The sequence below is a fragment of the Ranitomeya variabilis genome, chromosome 6, assembly GCF_051348905.1.
Source record: "Ranitomeya variabilis isolate aRanVar5 chromosome 6, aRanVar5.hap1, whole genome shotgun sequence".
Taxonomy (NCBI): domain Eukaryota; kingdom Metazoa; phylum Chordata; class Amphibia; order Anura; family Dendrobatidae; genus Ranitomeya; species Ranitomeya variabilis.
Window position 1 is genome coordinate 580,888,152 of NC_135237.1, and position 18,954 is coordinate 580,907,105.

The 18,954-nt window shown below is 55.4% G+C and overlaps 1 protein-coding gene across 11 annotated transcripts in view; it reads right to left on the reverse strand.

Annotated features, from left to right (window-relative positions):
• The window catches only part of LOC143783165 (kinesin-like protein KIFC3), a 314,549-nt gene that overhangs the window by 210,438 nt on the left and 85,157 nt on the right, over positions 1–18,954 (reverse strand). For all 11 annotated transcript variants that reach the window (XR_013217103.1, XR_013217101.1, XR_013217102.1 and 8 more), the window contains exons 2-4: positions 17,876–17,945; positions 16,378–16,532; positions 13,104–13,356 (exon numbers count right to left, since the gene is read on the reverse strand). Coding sequence is in view for 4 of the 11 variants with exons in the window: in XM_077271524.1 (XP_077127639.1) it covers positions 13,104–13,356; positions 16,378–16,532; positions 17,876–17,945 (478 nt within the window). In the remaining 7 variants the exon portion in view is untranslated. The remainder of the gene's footprint in view (positions 1–13,103; positions 13,357–16,377; positions 16,533–17,875; positions 17,946–18,954) is intronic.

Consider the following 18,954-nt stretch of genomic DNA (forward strand, 5'->3'; position numbering starts at 1 on the left):
GTATCTCCCCACCATAGTCTCTCCAGCACACTCTGCTGTGACCTCGTACATCCCATCATCCTCTGCTGTCCATTCCCATCCAGTCTCCCCCACCATAGTCTCTCCAGCACACTCTGCTGTGACCCCTCGTATATCCCATCATCCTCTGCTGTCCATTCCCATCCAGTCTCTCCCCACCATAGTCTCTCCAGCACACTCTGCTGTGATCCCTCGTACATCCCATCATCCTCTGCTGTCCCTTCCCATCCAGTCTCCCCCCACCATAGTCTCTCCAGCACTCTGCTGTGACCTCTCGTACATCCCATCATCCTCTGCTGTCCATTCCCATCCAGTCTCCCCCACCATAGTCTCTCCAGCACTCTGCTGTGACCCCTCGTAGATCCCATCATCCTCGGCTGTCCATTCCCATCCAGTCTCCCCCCACCATAGTCTCTCCAGCACTCTGCTGTGACCTCTCGTACATCCCATCATCCTCTGCTGTCCCTTCCCATCCAGTCTCCCCCACCATAGTCTCTCCAGCACACTGCTGTGACCCCTCGTAGATCCCATCATCCTGGGCTGTCCATTCCCATCCAGTCTCCCCCCACCATAGTCTCTCCAGCACACTCTGCTGTGACCTCTCGTACATCCCATCATCCTCGGCTGTCCATTCCCATCTAGTCTCCCCCCACCATAGTCTCTCCAGCACACTCTGCTGTGATCCCTCGTAGATCCCATCATCCTCTGCTGTCCATTCCCATCCAGTCTCCCCCCACCATATTCTCTCCAGCACACTCTGCTGTGATCCCTCATAGATCCCATCATCCTCTGCTGCCCATTCCCATCCAGTCTCCCCCACCATAGTCTCTCCAGCACACTCTGCTGTGACCCCTCGTACATCCCATCATCCTCTGCTGTCCATTCCCATCCAGTCTCCCCCCACCATAGTCTCTCCAGCACACTCTGCTGTGACCCCTCGTACATACCATCATCCTCTGCTGTCCATTCCCATCCAGTCTCCCCACCATAGTCTCTCCAGCACACTCTGCTGTGACCCCTCGTACATCGCATCATCCTCGGCTGTCCATTCCCATCCAGTCTCCCCCCACCATAGTCTCTCCAGCACACTCTGCTGTGACCTCTCGTACATCCCATCATCCTCTGCTGTCCATTCCCATCCAGTATCTCCCCACCATAGTCTCTCCAGCACTCTGCTGTGACCCCTCGTATATCCCATCATCCTCTGCTGTCCATTCCCATCCAGTCTCCCCCCACCATAGTCTCTCCAGCACTCTGCTGTGACCCTTCGTAGATCCCATCATCCTCGGCTGTCCATTCCCATCCAGTCTCCCCCACCATAGTCTCTCCAGCACACTCTGCTGTGACCCCTCGTACATCCCATCATCCTCTGCTGTTCATTCCCATCCAGTCTCCCCCCACCATAGTCTCTCCAGCACACTCTGCTGTGACCTCTCGTACATCCCATCATCCTCTGCTGTCCCTTCCCATCCAGTCTCCCCCACCATAGTCTCTCCAGCACACTCTGCTGTGACCCCTCGTACATCCCATCATCCTGTGCTGTCCCTTCCCATCCAGTCTCCCCCACCATAGTCTCTCCAGCACACTCTGCTGTGACCCCTCGTACATCCCATCATCCTCTGCTGTCCATTCCCATCCAGTCTCCCCACCATAGTCTCTCCAGCACACTCTGCTGTGACCCCTCGTACATCCCATCATCCTCTGCTGTCCATTCCCATCCAGTCTCCCCCCACCATAGTCTCTCCAGCACACTCTGCTGTGACCCCTCGTACATCCCATCATCCTCTGCTGTCCATTCCCATCCAGTCTCCCCCCACCATAGTCTCTCCAGCACACTCTGCTGTGACCCCTCGTACATCCCATCATCCTCTGCTGTCCATTCCCATCCAGTCTCCCCCCACCATAGTCTCTCCAGCACACTCTGCTGTGACCCCTCGTACATCCCATCATCCTCTGCTGTCCATTCCCATCCAGTCTCCCCCCACCATAGTCTCTCCAGCACACTCTGCTGTGACCCCTCGTACATCCCATCATCCTCGGCTGTCCATTCCCATCCAGTCTCCCCACACCATAGTCTCTCCAGCACACTCTGCTGTGACCTCTCGTACATCCCATCATCCTCTGCTGTCCATTCCCATCCAGTCTCCCCCACCATAGTCTCTCCAGCACACTCTGCTGTGACCCCTCGTACATCCCATCATCCTCTGCTGTCCATTCCCATCCAGTCTCCCCCCACCATAGTCTCTCCAGCACACTCTGCTGTGACCCCTCGTACATCCCATCATCCTCTGCTGTCCATTCCCATCCAGTCTCCCCCCACCATAGTCTCTCCAGCACACTCTGCTGTGACCCCTCGTACATCCCATCATCCTCTGCTGTCCATTCCCATCCAGTCTCCCCCCACCATAGTCTCTCCAGCACACTCTGCTGTGACCCCTCGTACATCCCATCATCCTCGGCTGTCCATTCCCATCCAGTCTCCCCCCACCATAGTCTCTCCAGCACACTCTGCTGTGACCCCTCGTACATCCCATCATCCTCTGCTGTCCCTTCCCATCCAGTAACTCCCCACCATAGTCTCTCCAGCACACTCTGCTGAGACCCCTCGTATATCCCATCATCCTCTGCTATCCATTCCCATCCAGTCTCCCCCCACCATAGTCTCTCCAGCACACTGCTGTGACCCCTCGTAGATCCCATCATCCTCGGCTGTCCATTCCCATCCAGTCTCCCCCCACCATAGTCTCTCCAGCACACTCTGCTCTGACCTCTCGTACATCCCATCATCCTCTGCTGTCCATTCCCATCCAGTATCCCCCCACCATAGTCTCTCCAGCACACTCTGCTGTGACCCCTCGTATATCCCATCATCCTCTGCTGTCCATTCCCATCCAGTCTCCCCCCACCATAGTCTCTCCAGCACACTCTGCTGAGACCCCTCGTATATCCCATCATCCTCTGCTATCCATTCCCATCCAGTCTCCCCCCACCATAGTCTCTCCAGCACACTGCTGTGACCCCTCGTAGATCCCATCATCCTCGGCTGTCCATTCCCATCCAGTCTCCCCCACCATAGTCTCTCCAGCACACACTGCTGTGACCCCTCGTATATCCCATCATCCTCTGCTGTCCATTCCCATCCAGTATCCCCCACCATAGTCTCTCCAGCACACTTTGCTGTGACCTCTCGTACATCCCATCATCCTCGGCTGTCCATTCCCATCCAGTCTCCCCCCACCATAATCTCTCCAGCACTCTGCTGTGACCCCTCGTACATCCCATCATCCTCGGCTGTCCATTCCCATCCAGTCTCCCCCCACCATAGTCTCTCCAGCACACTCTGCTCTGACCTCTCGTACATCCCATCATCCTCTGCTGTCCATTCCCATCCAGTCTCCCCCACCATAGTCTCTCCAGCACTCTGCTGTGACCCCTCGTACATCCCATCATCCTCTGCTGTTCATTCCCATCCAGTCTCCCCCCACCATAGTCTCTCCAGCACACTCTGCTGTGACCTCTCGTACATCCCATCATCCTCTGCTGTCCATTCCCATCCAGTATCTCCCCACCATAGTCTCTCCAGCACACTTTGCTGTGACCCCTCATAGATCCCATCATCCTCTGCTGTCCCTTCCCATCCAGTATCTCCCCACCATAGTCTCTCCAGCACACTCTGCTGTGACCTCTCGTACATCCCATCATCCTCTGCTGTCCCTTCCCATCCAGTCTCCCCCACCATAGTCTCTCCAGCACACTCTGCTGTGACCCCTCGTACATCCCATCATCCTCTGCTGTCCATTCCCATCCAGTCTCCCCCCACCATAGTCTCTCCAGCACACTCTGCTGTGACATCTCGTACATCCCATCATCCTCTGCTGTCCATTCCCATCCAGTCTCCCCCCACCATAGTCTCTCCAGCACACTCTGCTGTGACATCTCGTACATCCCATCATCCTCTGCTGTCCATTCCCATCCAGTCTCCCCCCACCATAGTCTCTCCAGCACACTCTGCTGTGACCCCTCGTACATCCCATCATCCTCGGCTGTCCATTCCCATCCAGTCTCCCCCCACCATAGTCTCTCCAGCACACTCTGCTGTGACCTCTCGTACATCCCATCATCCTCTGCTGTCCATTCCCATCCAGTCTCCCCCCACCATAGTCTCTCCAGCACACTCTGCTGTGACCCCTCGTACATCCCATCATCCTCTGCTGTCCCTTCCCATCCAGTCTCCCCACCATAGTCTCTCCAGCACACACTGCTGTGACCTCTCTTACATCCCATCATCCTCTGCTGTCCATTCCCATCCAGTCTCCCCGACCATAGTCTCTCCAGCACACTCTGCTGTGACCCCTCGTACATCCCATCATCCTCGGCTGTCCATTCCCATCCAGTCTCCCCCCACCATAGTCTCTCCAGCACTCTGCTGTGATCCCTCGTACATCCCATCATCCTCTGCTGTCCATTCCCATCCAGTCTCCCCCCACCATAGTCTCTCCAGCACACTCTGCTGTGACCCCTCGTACATCCCATCATCCTCTGCTGTCCATTCCCGTCCAGTATCTCCCCACCATAGTCTCTCCAGCACACTCTGCTGTGACCCCTCGTACATCCCATCATCCTCTGCTGTCCATTCCCGTCCAGTATCTCCCCACCATAGTCTCTCCAGCACACTCTGCTGTGACCCCTCGTACATCCCATCATCCTCTGCTGTCCATTCCCATCCAGTCTCCCCCACCACAGTCTCTCCAGCACACTCTGCTGTGATCCCTCGTACATCCCATCATCCTCTGCTGTCCATTCCCATCCAGTCTCCCCCCACCATAGTCTCTCCAGCACACTCTGCTGTGACCCCTCGTACATCCCATCATCCTCTGCTGTCCATTCCCATCCAGTCTCCCCCCACCATAGTCTCTCCAGCACTCTGCTGTGACCCCTCGTAGATCCCATCATCCTCGGCTGTCCATTCCCATCCAGTCTCCCCCCACCATAGTCTCTCCAGCACTCTGCTGTGACCCCTCGTAGATCCCATCATCCTCGGCTGTCCATTCCCATCCAGTCTCCCCCACCATAGTCTCTCCAGCACACTCTGCTGTGACCCCTCGTACATCCCATCATCCTCTGCTGTCCATTCCCATCCAGTCTCCCCCCACCATAGTCTCTCCAGCACACTCTGCTGTGACCCCTCGTACATCCCATCATCCTCTGCTGTCCATTCCCATCCAGTCTCCCCCCACCATAGTCTCTCCAGCACACTCTGCTGTGACCTCTCGTACATCCCATCATCCTCTGCTGTCCCTTCCCATCCAGTATCTCCCCACCATAGCCTCTCCAGCACACTCTGCTGTGACCCCTCGTAGATCCCATCATCCTCTGCTGTCCATTCCCATCCAGTCTCCCCCCACCATAGTCTCTCCAGCACACTCTGCTGTGACCCCTCGTACATCCCATCATCCTCTGCTGTCCATTCCCATCCAGTCTCCCCCCACCATAGTCTCTCCAGCACACTCTGCTGTGACCTCTCGTACATCCCATCATCCTCTGCTGTCCATTCCCATCCAGTCTCCCCCCACCATAGTCTCTCCAGCACACTCTGCTGTGACCCCTCGTACATCCCATCATCCTCGGCTGTCCATTCCCATCCAGTCTCCCCCCACCATAGTCTCTCCAGCACTCTGCTGTGATCCCTCGTACATCCCATCATCCTCTGCTGTCCCTTCCCATCCAGTCTCCCCCACCATAGTCTCTCCAGCACACTCTGCTGTGACCCCTCGTACATCCCATCATCCTCTGCTGTCCATTCCCATCCAGTCTCCCCCCACCATAGTCTCTCCAGCACACTCTGCTGTGACCCCTCGTACATCCCATCATTCTCTGCTGTCCATTCCCATCCAGTCTCCCCCACCATTGTCTCTCCAGCACACTCTGCTGTGACCCCTCGTACATCCCATCATCCTCTGCTGTCCATTCCCATCCAGTCTCCCCCCACCATAGTCTCTCCAGCACACTCTGCTGTGACCTCTCGTACATCCCATCATCCTCTGCTGTCCATTCCCATCCAGTCTCCCCCCACCATAGTCTCTCCAGCACACTCTGCTGTGACCCCTCGTACATCCCATCATCCTCTGCTGTCCATTCCCATCCAGTCTCCCCCCACCATAGTCTCTCCAGCACACTCTGCTGTGACCTCTCGTACATCCCATCATCCTCTGCTGTCCATTCCCATCCAGTCTCCCCCCACCATAGTCTCTCCAGAACACTCTGCTGTGACCCCTCGTACATCCCATCATCCTCGGCTGTCCATTCCCATCCAGTCTCCCCCCACCATAGTCTCTCCAGCACACTCTGCTGTGACCCCTCGTACATCCCATCATCCTCTGCTGTCCATTCCCATCCAGTCTCCCCCCACCATAGTCTCTCCAGCACTCTGCTGTGATCCCTCGTACATCCCATCATCCTCTGCTGTCCATTCCCATCCAGTATCTCCCCACCATAGTCTCTCCAGCACTCTGCTGTGACCCCTCGTACATCCCATCATCCTCTGCTGTCCATTCCCATCCAGTATCTCCCCACCATAGTCTCTCCAGCACACTCTGCTGTGACCCCTCGTACATCCCATCATCCTCTGCTGTCCATTCCCATCCAGTCTCCCCCCACCATAGTCTCTCCAGCACACTCTGCTGTGACCCCTCGTACATCCCATCATCCTCGGCTGTCCATTCCCATCCAGTCTCCCCCCACCATAGTCTCTCCAGCACACTCTGCTGTGACCCCTCGTATATCCCATCATCCTCTGCTGTCCATTCCCATCCAGTCTCCCCCCACCATAGTCTCTCCAGCACTCTGCTGTGACCCCTCGTACATCCCATCATCCTCTGCTGTCCATTCCCATCCAGTCTCCCCCACCATAGTCTCTCCAGCACACTCTGCTGTGACCCCTCGTAGATCCCATCATCCTCGGCTGTCCATTCCCATCCAGTCTCCCCCCACCATAGTCTCTCCAGCACTCTGCTGTGACCCCTCGTAGATCCCATCATCCTCTGCTGTCCCTTCCCATCCAGTCTCCCCCACCATAGTCTCTCCAGCACACTCTGCTGTGATCCCTCGTACATCCCATCATCCTCGGCTGTCCATTCCCATCCAGTCTCCCCCCACCATAGTCTCTCCAGCACTCTGCTGTGACCCCTCGTAGATCCCATCATCCTCTGCTGTCCCTTCCCATCCAGTCTCCCCCACCATAGTCTCTCCAGCACACTCTGCTGTGATCCCTCGTACATCCCATCATCCTCGGCTGTCCATTCCCATCCAGTCTCCCCCCACCATAGTCTCTCCAGCACTCTGCTGTGACCCCTCGTATATCCCATCATCCTCTGCTGTCCATTCCCATCCAGTCTCCCCCACCATAGTCTCTCCAGCACATTCTGCTGTGACCCCTCGAAGATCCCATCATCCTCGGCTGTCCATTCCCATCCAGTCTCTCCCAACCATAGTCTCTCCAGCACACTCTGCTGTGACCTGTCGTACATCCCATCATCCTCTGCTGTTCATTCCCATCCAGTCTCCCCCACCATAGTCTCTCCAGCACACTTTGCTGTGACCTCTCGTACATCCCATCATCCTCTGCTGTCCATTCCCATCCAGTCTCCCCCCACCATAGTCTCTCCAGCACACTCTGCTGTGACCTCTCGTACATCCCATCATCCTCTGCTGTCCATTCCCATCCAGTCTCCCCCCACCATAGTCTCTCCAGCACACACTGCTGTGACCTCTCGTACATCCCATCATCCTCTGCTGTCCATTCCCATCCAGTCTCCCCCCACCATAGTCTCTCCAGCACACTCTGCTGTGACCTCTCGTACATCCCATCATCCTCTGCTGTCCATTCCCATCCAGTCTCCCCCCCCCATAGTCTCTCCAGCACACTCTGCTGTGACCTCTCGTACATCCCATCATCCTCTGCTGTCCATTCCCATCCAGTCTCCCCCCACCATAGTCTCTCCAGCACTCTGCTGTGATCCCTCGTACATCCCATCATCCTCTGCTGTCCATTCCCATCCAGTATCTCCCCACCATAGTCTCTCCAGCACACTCTGCTGTGACCTCTCGTACATCCCATCATCCTCTGCTGTCCATTCCCATCCAGTCTCTCCTCACCATAGTCTCTCCAGCACTCTGCTGTGACCCCTCGTACATCCCATCATCCTCTGCTGTCCATTCCCATCCAGTCTCCCCACCATAGTCTCTCCAGCACACTCTGCTGTGACCCCTCGTACATCCCATCATCCTCTGCTGTCCATTCCCATCCAGTCTCCCCCCACCATAGTCTCTCCAGCACACTCTGCTGTGACCCCTCGTATATCCCATCATCCTCTGCTGTCCATTCCCATCCAGTCTCCCCCACCATAGTCTCTCCAGCACACTCTGCTGTGACCCCTCGTACATTCCATCATCCTCGGCTGTCCATTCCCATCCAGTCTCCCCCCACCATAGTCTCTCCAGCACACACTGCTGTGATCCCTCGTACATCCCATCATCCTCTGCTGTCCATTCCCATCCAGTCTCCCCCACCATAGTCTCTCCAGCACACTCTGCTGTGACCCCTCGTACATCCCATCATCCTCTGCTGCCCATTCCCATCCAGTATCTCCCCACCATAGTCTCTCCAGCACACTCTGCTGTGACCTCTCGTACATCCCATCATCCTCTGCTGCCCATTCCCATCCAGTATCTCCCCACCATAGTCTCTCCAGCACACTCTGCTGTGACCTCTCGTACATCCCATCATCCTCTGCTGCCCATTCCCATCCAGTCTCCCCCCACCATAGTCTCTCCAGCACACTCTGCTGTGACCCCTCGTACATCCCATCATCCTCTGCTGTCCATTCCCATCCAGTCTCCCCCCACCATAGTCTCTCCAGCACACTCTGCTGTGACCTCTCGTACATCCCATCATCCTCTGCTGCCCATTCCCATCCAGTCTCCCCCCACCATAGTCTCTCCAGCACACTCTGCTGTGACCCCTCGTACATCCCATCATCCTCGGCTGTCCCTTCCCATCCAGTATCTCCCCACCATAGTCTCTCCAGCACACTGCTGTGACCCCTCGTACATCCCATCATCCTCTGCTGTCCATTCCCATCCAGTCTCCCCCACCATAGTCTCTCCAGCACACTCTGCTGTGACCTGTCGTACATCCCATCATCCTCTGCTGTTCATTCCCATCCAGTCTCCCCCACCATAGTCTCTCCAGCACACTCTGCTGTGATCCCTCGTACATCCCATCATCCTCTGCTGTCCATTCCCATCCAGTCTCCCCCACCATAGTCTCTCCAGCACACTCTGCTGTGACCCCTCGTACATCCCATCATCCTCTGCTGTCCATTCCCATCCAGTATCTCCCCACCACAGCCTCTCCAGCACACTCTGCTGTGACCTCTCGTACATCCCATCATCCTCTGCTGTCCATTCCCATCCAGTATCTCCCCACCATAGTCTCTCCAGCACTCTGCTGTGACCCCTCGTACATCCCATCATCCTCTGCTGTCCATTCCCATCCAGTCTCCCCCCACCATAGTCTCTCCAGCACACTCTGCTGTGACCCCTCGTATATCCCATCATCCTCTGCTATCCATTCCCATCCAGTCTCCCCCCACCATAGTCTCTCCAGCACACTCTGCTGTGACCCCTCGTACATTCCATGATCCTCTGCTGTCCATTCCCATCCAGTCTCCCCCCACCATAGTCTCTCCAGCACACTCTGCTGTGACCTCTCGTACATTCCATGATCCTCTGCTGTCCATTCCCATCCAGTCTCCCCCCACCATAGTCTCTCCAGCACACTCTGCTGTGACCCCTCGTACATCCCATCATCCTCTGCTGTCCATTCCCATCCAGTATCTCCCCACCACAGCCTCTCCAGCACTCTGCTGTGACCTCTCGTAGATCCCATCATCCTCTGCTGTCAATTCCCATCCAGTATCTCCCCACCATAGTCTCTCCAGCACACTGCTGTGACCCCTCGTACATCCCATCATCCTCGGCTGTCCATTCCCATCCAGTCTCCCCCCACCATAGTCTCTCCAGCACACTCTGCTGTGACCCCTCGTATATCCCATCATCCTCTGCTGTCCATTCCCATCCAGTCTCCCCCCACCATAGTCTCTCCAGCACTCTGCTGTGACCCCTCGTACATCCCATCATCCTCTGCTGTCCATTCCCATCCAGTCTCCCCCACCATAGTCTCTCCAGCACACTCTGCTGTGACCCCTCGTAGATCCCATCATCCTCGGCTGTCCATTCCCGTCCAGTATCTCCCCACCATAGTCTCTCCAGCACACTCTGCTGTGACCCCTCGTAGATCCCATCATCCTCGGCTGTCCATTCCCATCCAGTCTCCCCCCACCATAGTCTCTCCAGCACTCTGCTGTGACCCCTCGTAGATCCCATCATCCTCTGCTGTCCATTCCCATCCAGTCTCCCCCCACCATAGTCTCTCCAGCACTCTGCTGTGACCTCGTAGATCCCATCATCCTCTGCTGTCCATTCCCATCCAGTCTCCCCCCACCATAGTCTCTCCAGCACTCTGCTGTGACCCCTCGTAGATCCCATCATCCTCTGCTGTCCATTCCCATCCAGTCTCCCCCACCATAGTCTCTCCAGCACTCTGCTGTGACCCCTCGTAGATCCCATCATCCTCTGCTGTCCATTCCCATCCAGTCTCCCCCCACCATAGTCTCTCCAGCACTCTGCTGTGACCTCGTAGATCCCATCATCCTCTGCTGTCCATTCCCATCCAGTCTCCCCCCACCATAGTCTCTCCAGCACTCTGCTGTGACCTCGTAGATCCCATCATCCTCTGCTGTCCATTCCCATCCAGTCTCCCCCACCATAGTCTCTCCAGCACACACTGCTGTGACCCCTCGTACATCCCATCATCCTCGGCTGCCCATTCCCATCCAGTCTCCCCCCCCCATAGTCTCTCCAGCACTCTGCTGTGATCCCTCGTACATCCCATCATCCTCGGCTGTCCATTCCCATCCAGTCTCCCCCCACCATAGTTTCTCCAGCACTCTGCTGTGACCCCTCGTATATCCCATCATCCTCTGCTGTCCATTCCCATCCAGTCTCCCCCACCATAGTCTCTCCAGCACACTCTGCTGTGACCCCTCGTAGATCCCATCATCCTCGGCTGTCCATTCCCATCCAGTCTCCCCCACCATAGTCTCTCCAGCACTCTGCTGTGACCCCTCGTACATCCCATCATCCTCGGCTGCCCATTCCCATCCAGTCTCCCCCCCCCCATAGTCTCTCCAGCACTCTGCTGTGACTTCTCGTATATCCCATCATCCTCTGCTGTCCATTCCCATCCAGTCTCCCCCACCATAGTCTCTCCAGCACACTCTGCTGTGACCTCTCGTACATCCCATCATCCTCGGCTGTCCATTCCCATCCAGTCTCCCCCCACCATAGTTTCTCCAGCACTCTGCTGTGACCCCTCGTATATCCCATCATCCTCTGCTGTCCATTCCCATCCAGTCTCCCCCACCATAGTCTCTCCAGCACTCTGCTGTGACCCCTCGTACATCCCATCATCCTCGGCTGCCCATTCCCATCCAGTCTCCCCCCCCCATAGTCTCTCCAGCACTCTGCTGTGATCCCTCGTACATCCCATCATCCTCGGCTGTCCATTCCCATCCAGTCTCCCCCCACCATAGTTTCTCCAGCACTCTGCTGTGACCCCTCGTATATCCCATCATCCTCTGCTGTCCATTCCCATCCAGTCTCCCCCACCATAGTCTCTCCAGCACACTCTGCTGTGACCCCTCGTAGATCCCATCATCCTCGGCTGTCCATTCCCATCCAGTCTCCCCCACCATAGTCTCTCCAGCACTCTGCTGTGACCCCTCGTACATCCCATCATCCTCGGCTGCCCATTCCCATCCAGTCTCCCCCCCCCATAGTCTCTCCAGCACTCTGCTGTGACTTCTCGTATATCCCATCATCCTCTGCTGTCCATTCCCATCCAGTCTCCCCCACCATAGTCTCTCCAGCACACTCTGCTGTGACCCCTCGTACATCCCATCATCCTCTGCTGTCCATTCCCATCCAGTATCTCCCCACCATATTCTCTCCAGCACACTGCTGTGACCTCTCGTACATCCCATCATCCTCTGCTGCCCATTCCCATCCAGTATCTCCCCACCATAGTCTCTCCAGCACTCTGCTGTGACCCCTCGTACATCCCATCATCCTCGGCTGTCCATTCCCATCCAGTCTCCCCCACCATAGTCTCTCCAGCACACTCTGCTGTGACCCCTCGTACATCCCATCATCCTCGGCTGTCCATTCCCATCCAGTATCTCCCCACCATAGTCTCTCCAGCACACTCTGCTGTGACCCCTCGTACATCCCATCATCCTCGGCTGTCCATTCCCATCCAGTCTCCCCCACCATAGTCTCTCCAGCACACTCTGCTGTGACCCCTCGTACATCCCATCATCCTCGGCTGTCCTTTCCCATCCAGTCTCTCCCACCATAGTCTCTCCAGCACACTGCTGTGACCTCTCGTACATCCCATCATCCTCTACTGTCCCTTCCCGTCCAGTATCTCCCCACCATAGTCTCTCCAGCACACACTGCTGTGACCCCTCGTACATCCCATCATCCTCGGCTGCCCATTCCCATCCAGTCTCCCCCCACCATAGTCTCTCCAGCACTCTGCTGTGACCCCTCGTACATCCCATCATCCTCTGCTGTCCATTCCCATCCAGTCTCCCCCACCATAGTCTCTCCAGCACACTCTGCTGTGACCTCTCGTATATCCCATCATCCTCGGCTGTCCATTCCCATCCAGTCTCCCCCCACCATAGTCTCTCCAGCACACTGCTGTGCCCTCTCGTACATCCCATCATCCTCTGCTGTCCATTCCCACCCAGTCTCCCCCCACCATAGTCTCTCCAGCACACTGCTGTTACCCCTCGTACATCCCATCATCCTCTGCTGTCCCTTCCCATCCAGTCTCCCCCACCATAGTCTCTCCAGCACTCTGCTGTGACCTCTCGTACATCCCTCCGCCGCTGTCTCACCTCTCTGCAGTCTCTCCAGCACATTCTGCTGCTCGCAGATGACGTTCTCCAGGCTGTCGATCAGACTCATCTTGTCCTCCATCCGCTGTTTGTGCGCCTCCCGTAAACTTCTCAGCTGCTTCTTTCTGCGGCGTTCCTCCCTCTGCAGCTGAGCGTGGTACTCACGAGCCTTTCCTTGCAGCCGCTGCATCTGGGAGTAATGCTCCAGGAAGGTGATAAGGTGGGATATGACCGCCAGGAGTGGGGAGGCTGGCTGTGGAGAACTAGAGCGTCAGTCCCTGACCGCAGCTACGCCAGTAAGTATGTGCCCCCATGTAATATGCTCCGGAAATTGTGTGTCTCGCCCCTCATGTAAATATCCGCAGGATAGTAATACACATCAGAAATTATGTGCCTCCCCCACCCGAGTAATACACAGAAAAATGTGTCCCCCCAATAGGAATGCATACAGAAAATTATATGACCCCCCTCTCCCGAGTAATACGCAAAGGAAAGTGTGCCCCCATAATGTAATACACACAGGAACGTATGTGACCCACCCCCAAGTAATATATACAGGAAAGGGTCATTGTCATGATCCAGACCGGGTTTTGAGTCTGGTTTTCCTTTTTCCCGGGCTGGTCATGTCGAGAGTTAACTTTTCTCAGCCTCAGTCTGGTCTCAGGTTGGCCGTTTATCGCCGCTGCTTCCTGCAGGAAATGTCAGTTATAGTTTCTGCCTAGCGCTGCTGTAACTGACTCTAATTGCACTGATTGGTCCTGCTGCATTGCTGTCTGAACTCGTGTCTGTTTTCCCCCATTTTCATCTTTGCTCCGTGTTTCCCTTTAGTGTGCAGACTCCCTGGTTTTGACTTGGCTTGTATCCTGACCCGTTTCTGTCTTTTGGCTTATCCGCTCCTGACCCCCTTGCTTGTCTCTGACCGTGAGTTTGTTTCCTTTGGTACTGTGCTGCAGTCTTGGATTTGACCCGGCTTGTTTGACTATTCTGCTGCCACCTGTGGTGGCCTCACTGCTGCACTGCAGGTTAGCTCTGTTTAGCTGCAGACCTGCTTCCTCTCTACTGCCATCTAGTGAAGTCTGCACCTACCTGCATTGCAGCAGCATGACAGTCATGTGCTTTGTGGTCGGTTTCTCTGTCCCCTGTGCCACAGAAGTTACACCTTTCCTCTACATGTTTAGTTTCTGTTATCCCTGCTTCAGTCTTTTAGGGTAACAGGTGTTTTCATTTGCTCCTTTTTCTGCCCTATCACCTTTCAGGTGCAGCTTTTTATACTGTCCCCCTGCTGGTATTTCCTGTTGATAGTCTCCTTTTTAGGACAGCCATATTGCCGTTAATGTCAGTCAGTGAAAGACCAGCTATGGCTACTCTGCTTCTGTCTTCTGTTTCTATTTAGGAAGTAGGCAGCATATTTTTAGTACATTCTTAACGCTTTTTGGTTTGTGGTTTGCTTTACTCACTCTGGGATCTTTCTATTTCAGCACACTTTCCCTTCTGTAGGTAATTCACACTCTGCTCTGCCCTCCGGTTCTTTAGCAGGAACATTACGAGCTTGATAGCCTGTCAGGCAGCTTAGGTTCGAGTTGCCTTCATCTAGTATGTGGGTAGGGCCATCTCTGCTCATGCTGGAACCTCTAGGGACTGCGGGGTCAGGATCTCTAGTTTGTACAGTTGCACTTTTTAGTTTGTTACCTATTTTTCCCAAGTGAATTGTTACACTATCATAAAGTATGTGCACCCAAGTAATACACTGCAAAGGATGTGCCCCCCCCCTTCCCTGAGTAATACACACAGGAAAGTATGTGCCCCCCATGTAATATACACCGGAGAGCATGTGTTCCCCCATCCCCCCCCCCCCGGGTAATGCACAAATGAAAGCATGTGCCGACCCCCGGCGATATATGCACTGGAGAGTATGTGACCCACATCCCACCCCACGGCGTAATATACACCAGAGAGTATGTGTTCCACATCCCACCCCACTGCGTAATATACACCAGAGTATGTGTCCCACATCCCACCCCACTGCGTAATATACCCCAGAGTATGTGTTCCAAATCCCACCCCACGGCGTAATATACACCAGAGAGTATGTGTCCCACATCCCACCCCACTGCGTAATATACACCAGAGTATGTGTCCCACATCCCACCCCACTGCGTAATATACACCAGAGTATGTGTCCCACATCCCACCCCACTGCGTAATATACCCCAGAGTATGTGTTCCAAATCCCACCCCACGGCGTAATATACACCAGAGAGTATGTGTCCCACATCCCACCCCACTGCGTAATATACACCAGAGTATGTGTCCCACATCCCACCCCACTGCGTAATATACCCCAGAGTATGTGTTCCAAATCCCACCCCACGGCGTAATATACACCAGAGAGTATGTGTCCCACATCCCACCCCACTGCGTAATATACACCAGAGTATGTGTCCCACATCCCACCCCACTGCGTAATATACCCCAGAGAGTATGTGTTCCAAATCCCACCCCACGGCGTAATATACACCAGAGTATGTGTCCCACATCCCACCCCACTGCGTAATATACACCAGAGTATGTGTCCCACATCCCACCCCACTGCGTAATATACCCCAGAGAGTATATGTCCCACATCCCACCCCACGGCGTAATATACACCAGAGTATGTGTCCCACATCCCACCCCACGGCGTAATATACACCAGAGAGTATGTGTTCCACATCCCACCCCACTGCGTAATATACACCAGAGTATGTGTCCCACATCCCACCCCACTGCGTAATATACACCAGAGTATGTGTCCCACATCCCACCCCACTGCGTAATATACCCCAGAGAGTATATGTCCCACATCCCACCCCACGGCGTAATATACACCAGAGAGTATGTGTTCCAAATCCCACCCCCGGCGTAATATACACCAGAGAGTATGTTTTCCAAATCCCACCCCCGGCGTAATATACACCACAGAGTATGTGTCCCACATCCCACCCCACTGCGTAATATACACCAGAGTATGTGTCCCACATCCCACCCCACGGCGTAATATACACCAGAGAGTATGTGTTCCACATCCCACCCCACTGCGTAATATACACCAGAGTATGTGTCCCACATCCCACCCCACTGCGTAATATACACCAGAGTATGTGTCCCACATCCCACCCCACTGCGTAATATACCCCAGAGAGTATGCGTCCCACATCCCACCCCACGGCGTAATATACACCAGAGAGTATGTATTCCCGTAGCAATGAAATGCTCAGGATTCGTGCGCTGTCACCTTGTCCGGGCTGACGGCCGACGGTTGATCAGACGCCGATTCCTGCTTAAAAGCTAAGAACTCAGAGAGCGGAGAGCAGATATCCCCCAGTATCTGATCCTCGGCCCCAGTAGCATCGTCCTCCGAGCCGGAGACCTCGCTACTGTCATCAGTGCCTGCAGAGACAGAGACAGACGGAGAGAGAGAACAAACAGTAATGTCAGCAAAATCCCCTTCTGGGGTCCGGTCACCCACCTGCCTGACCTGAGCCCGATGACAGGGGGTCCGGTCACCCACCTGTCTGATCCACCTCTGTAATAACAGACCCACCTGAGCCAGATGACTGGGGGTCCAGTCACCCACCTGCCTGATCCACCCCTGTAATAACAGACCCACCTGAGCCAGATGACTGGGGGTCCGGTCACCCACCTGTCTGATCCACCCCTGTAATAGACCCACCTGAGCCAGATGACTGGGGGTCCGGTCACCCACCTGCCTGATCCACCCCTGTAATAGACCCACCTGAGCCAGATGACTGGGGGTCCGGTCACCCACCTGCCTGATCCACCCCTGTAATAACAGACCCACCTGAGCCAGATGACCGGGGGTCCAGTCACCCACCTGCCTGATCCACCCCTGTAATAGACCCACCTGAGCCAGATGACCGGGGGTCCAGTCACCCACCTGCCTGATCCACCCCTGTAATAGACCCACCTGAGCCAGATGACTGGGGGTCCGGTCACCCACCTGTCTGATCCACCCCTGTAATAACAGACCCACCTGAGCCAGATGACCGGGGGTCCAGTCACCCACCTGCCTGATCCACCCCTGTAATAGACCCACCTGAGCCAGATGACTGGGGGTCCGGTCACCCACCTGTCTGATCCACCCCTGTAATAACAGACCCACCTGAGCCAGATGACCGGGGGTCCAGTCACCCACCTGCCTGATCCACCCCTGTAATAGACCCACCTGAGCCAGATGACTGGGGGTCCGGTCACCCACCTGTCTGATCCACCCCTGTAATAGACCCACCTGAGCCAGATGACTGGGGGTCCGGTCACCCACCTGCCTGATCCACCCCTGTAATAGACCCACCTGAGCCAGATGACTGGGGGTCCGGTCACCCACCTGCCTGATCCACCCCTGTAATAACAGACCCACCTGAGCCAGATGACCGGGGGTCCAGTCACCCACCTGCCTGATCCACCCCTGTAATAGACCCACCTGAGCCAGATGACTGGGGGTCCGGTCACCCACCTGTCTGATCCACCCCTGTAATAACAGACCCACCTGAGCCAGATGACCGGGGTCCAGTCACCCACCTGCCTGATCCACCCCTGTAATAGACCCACCTGAGCCAGATGACTGGGGGTCCGGTCACCCACCTGCCTGATCCACCCCTGTAATAACAGACCCACCTGAGCCAGATGACCGGGGGTCCGGTCACCCACTTAAGTCCACATCTATCCCTTCCCCCACTCACATTATTAGTCTGCCCCCCATATTTATCACTTACTCTCCAGCTCGTCCATCTCGGCCCACTGTGACCGCTCCTTGGATCTGTTTCTCTTCTTAGTCTCATTGTCCTGTACAAGAGAGCAGAACAGATTGTCAGCTCACATGGAGAGCGCCCCTATATGTGGCTGTGTACTATCAGATCACATGGAGAGCGCCCCTATATGTGGCCGTGTACTATCAGCTCACATGGAGAGCGCCCCTATATGTGGCCGTGTACTATCAGATCACATGGAGAGCGCCCCTATATGTGGCCGTGTACTATCAGATCACATGGAGAGCGCCCCTATATGTGGCCGTGTACTATCAGATCACATGGAGAGCGCCCCTATATGTGGCCGTGTACTATCAGCTCACATGGAGAGCGCCCCTATATGTGGCCGTGTACTGTCAGCTCACATGGAGAGCGCCCCTATATGTGGCCGTGTACTATCAGATCACATGGAGAGCGCCCCTATATGTGGCCGTGTACTATCAGATCACATGGAGAGCGCCCCTATATGTGGCCGTGTACTATCAGCTCACATGGAGAGCGCCCCTATATGTGGCCGTGTACTGTCAGCTCACATGGAGAGCGCCCCTATATGTGGCCGTGTACTGTCAGATCACATGGAGAGCGCCCCTATATGTGGCCGTGTACTGTCAGATCACATGGAGAGCGCCCCTATATGTGGCCGTGTACTGTCAGCTCACATGGAGAGCGCCCCTATATGTGGCCGTGTACTATCAGATCACATGGAGAGCGCCCCTATATGTGGCCGTGTACTATCAGATCACATGGAGAGCGCCCCTATATGTGGCCGTGTACAGTCAGATCACATGGAGAGCGCCCCTATATGTGGCCGTCTACCATCAGATCACATGGAGAGCGCCCCTATATGTGGCCGTGTACTGTCAGCTCACATGGAGAGCGCCCCTATATGTGGCCGTGTACTATCAGATCACATGGAGAGCGCCCCTATATGTGGCCGTGTACTATCAGATCACATGGAGAGCGCCCCTATATGTGGCCGTGTACTATCAGCTCACATGGAGAGCGCCCCTATATGTGGCCGTGTACTATCAGATCACATGGAGAGC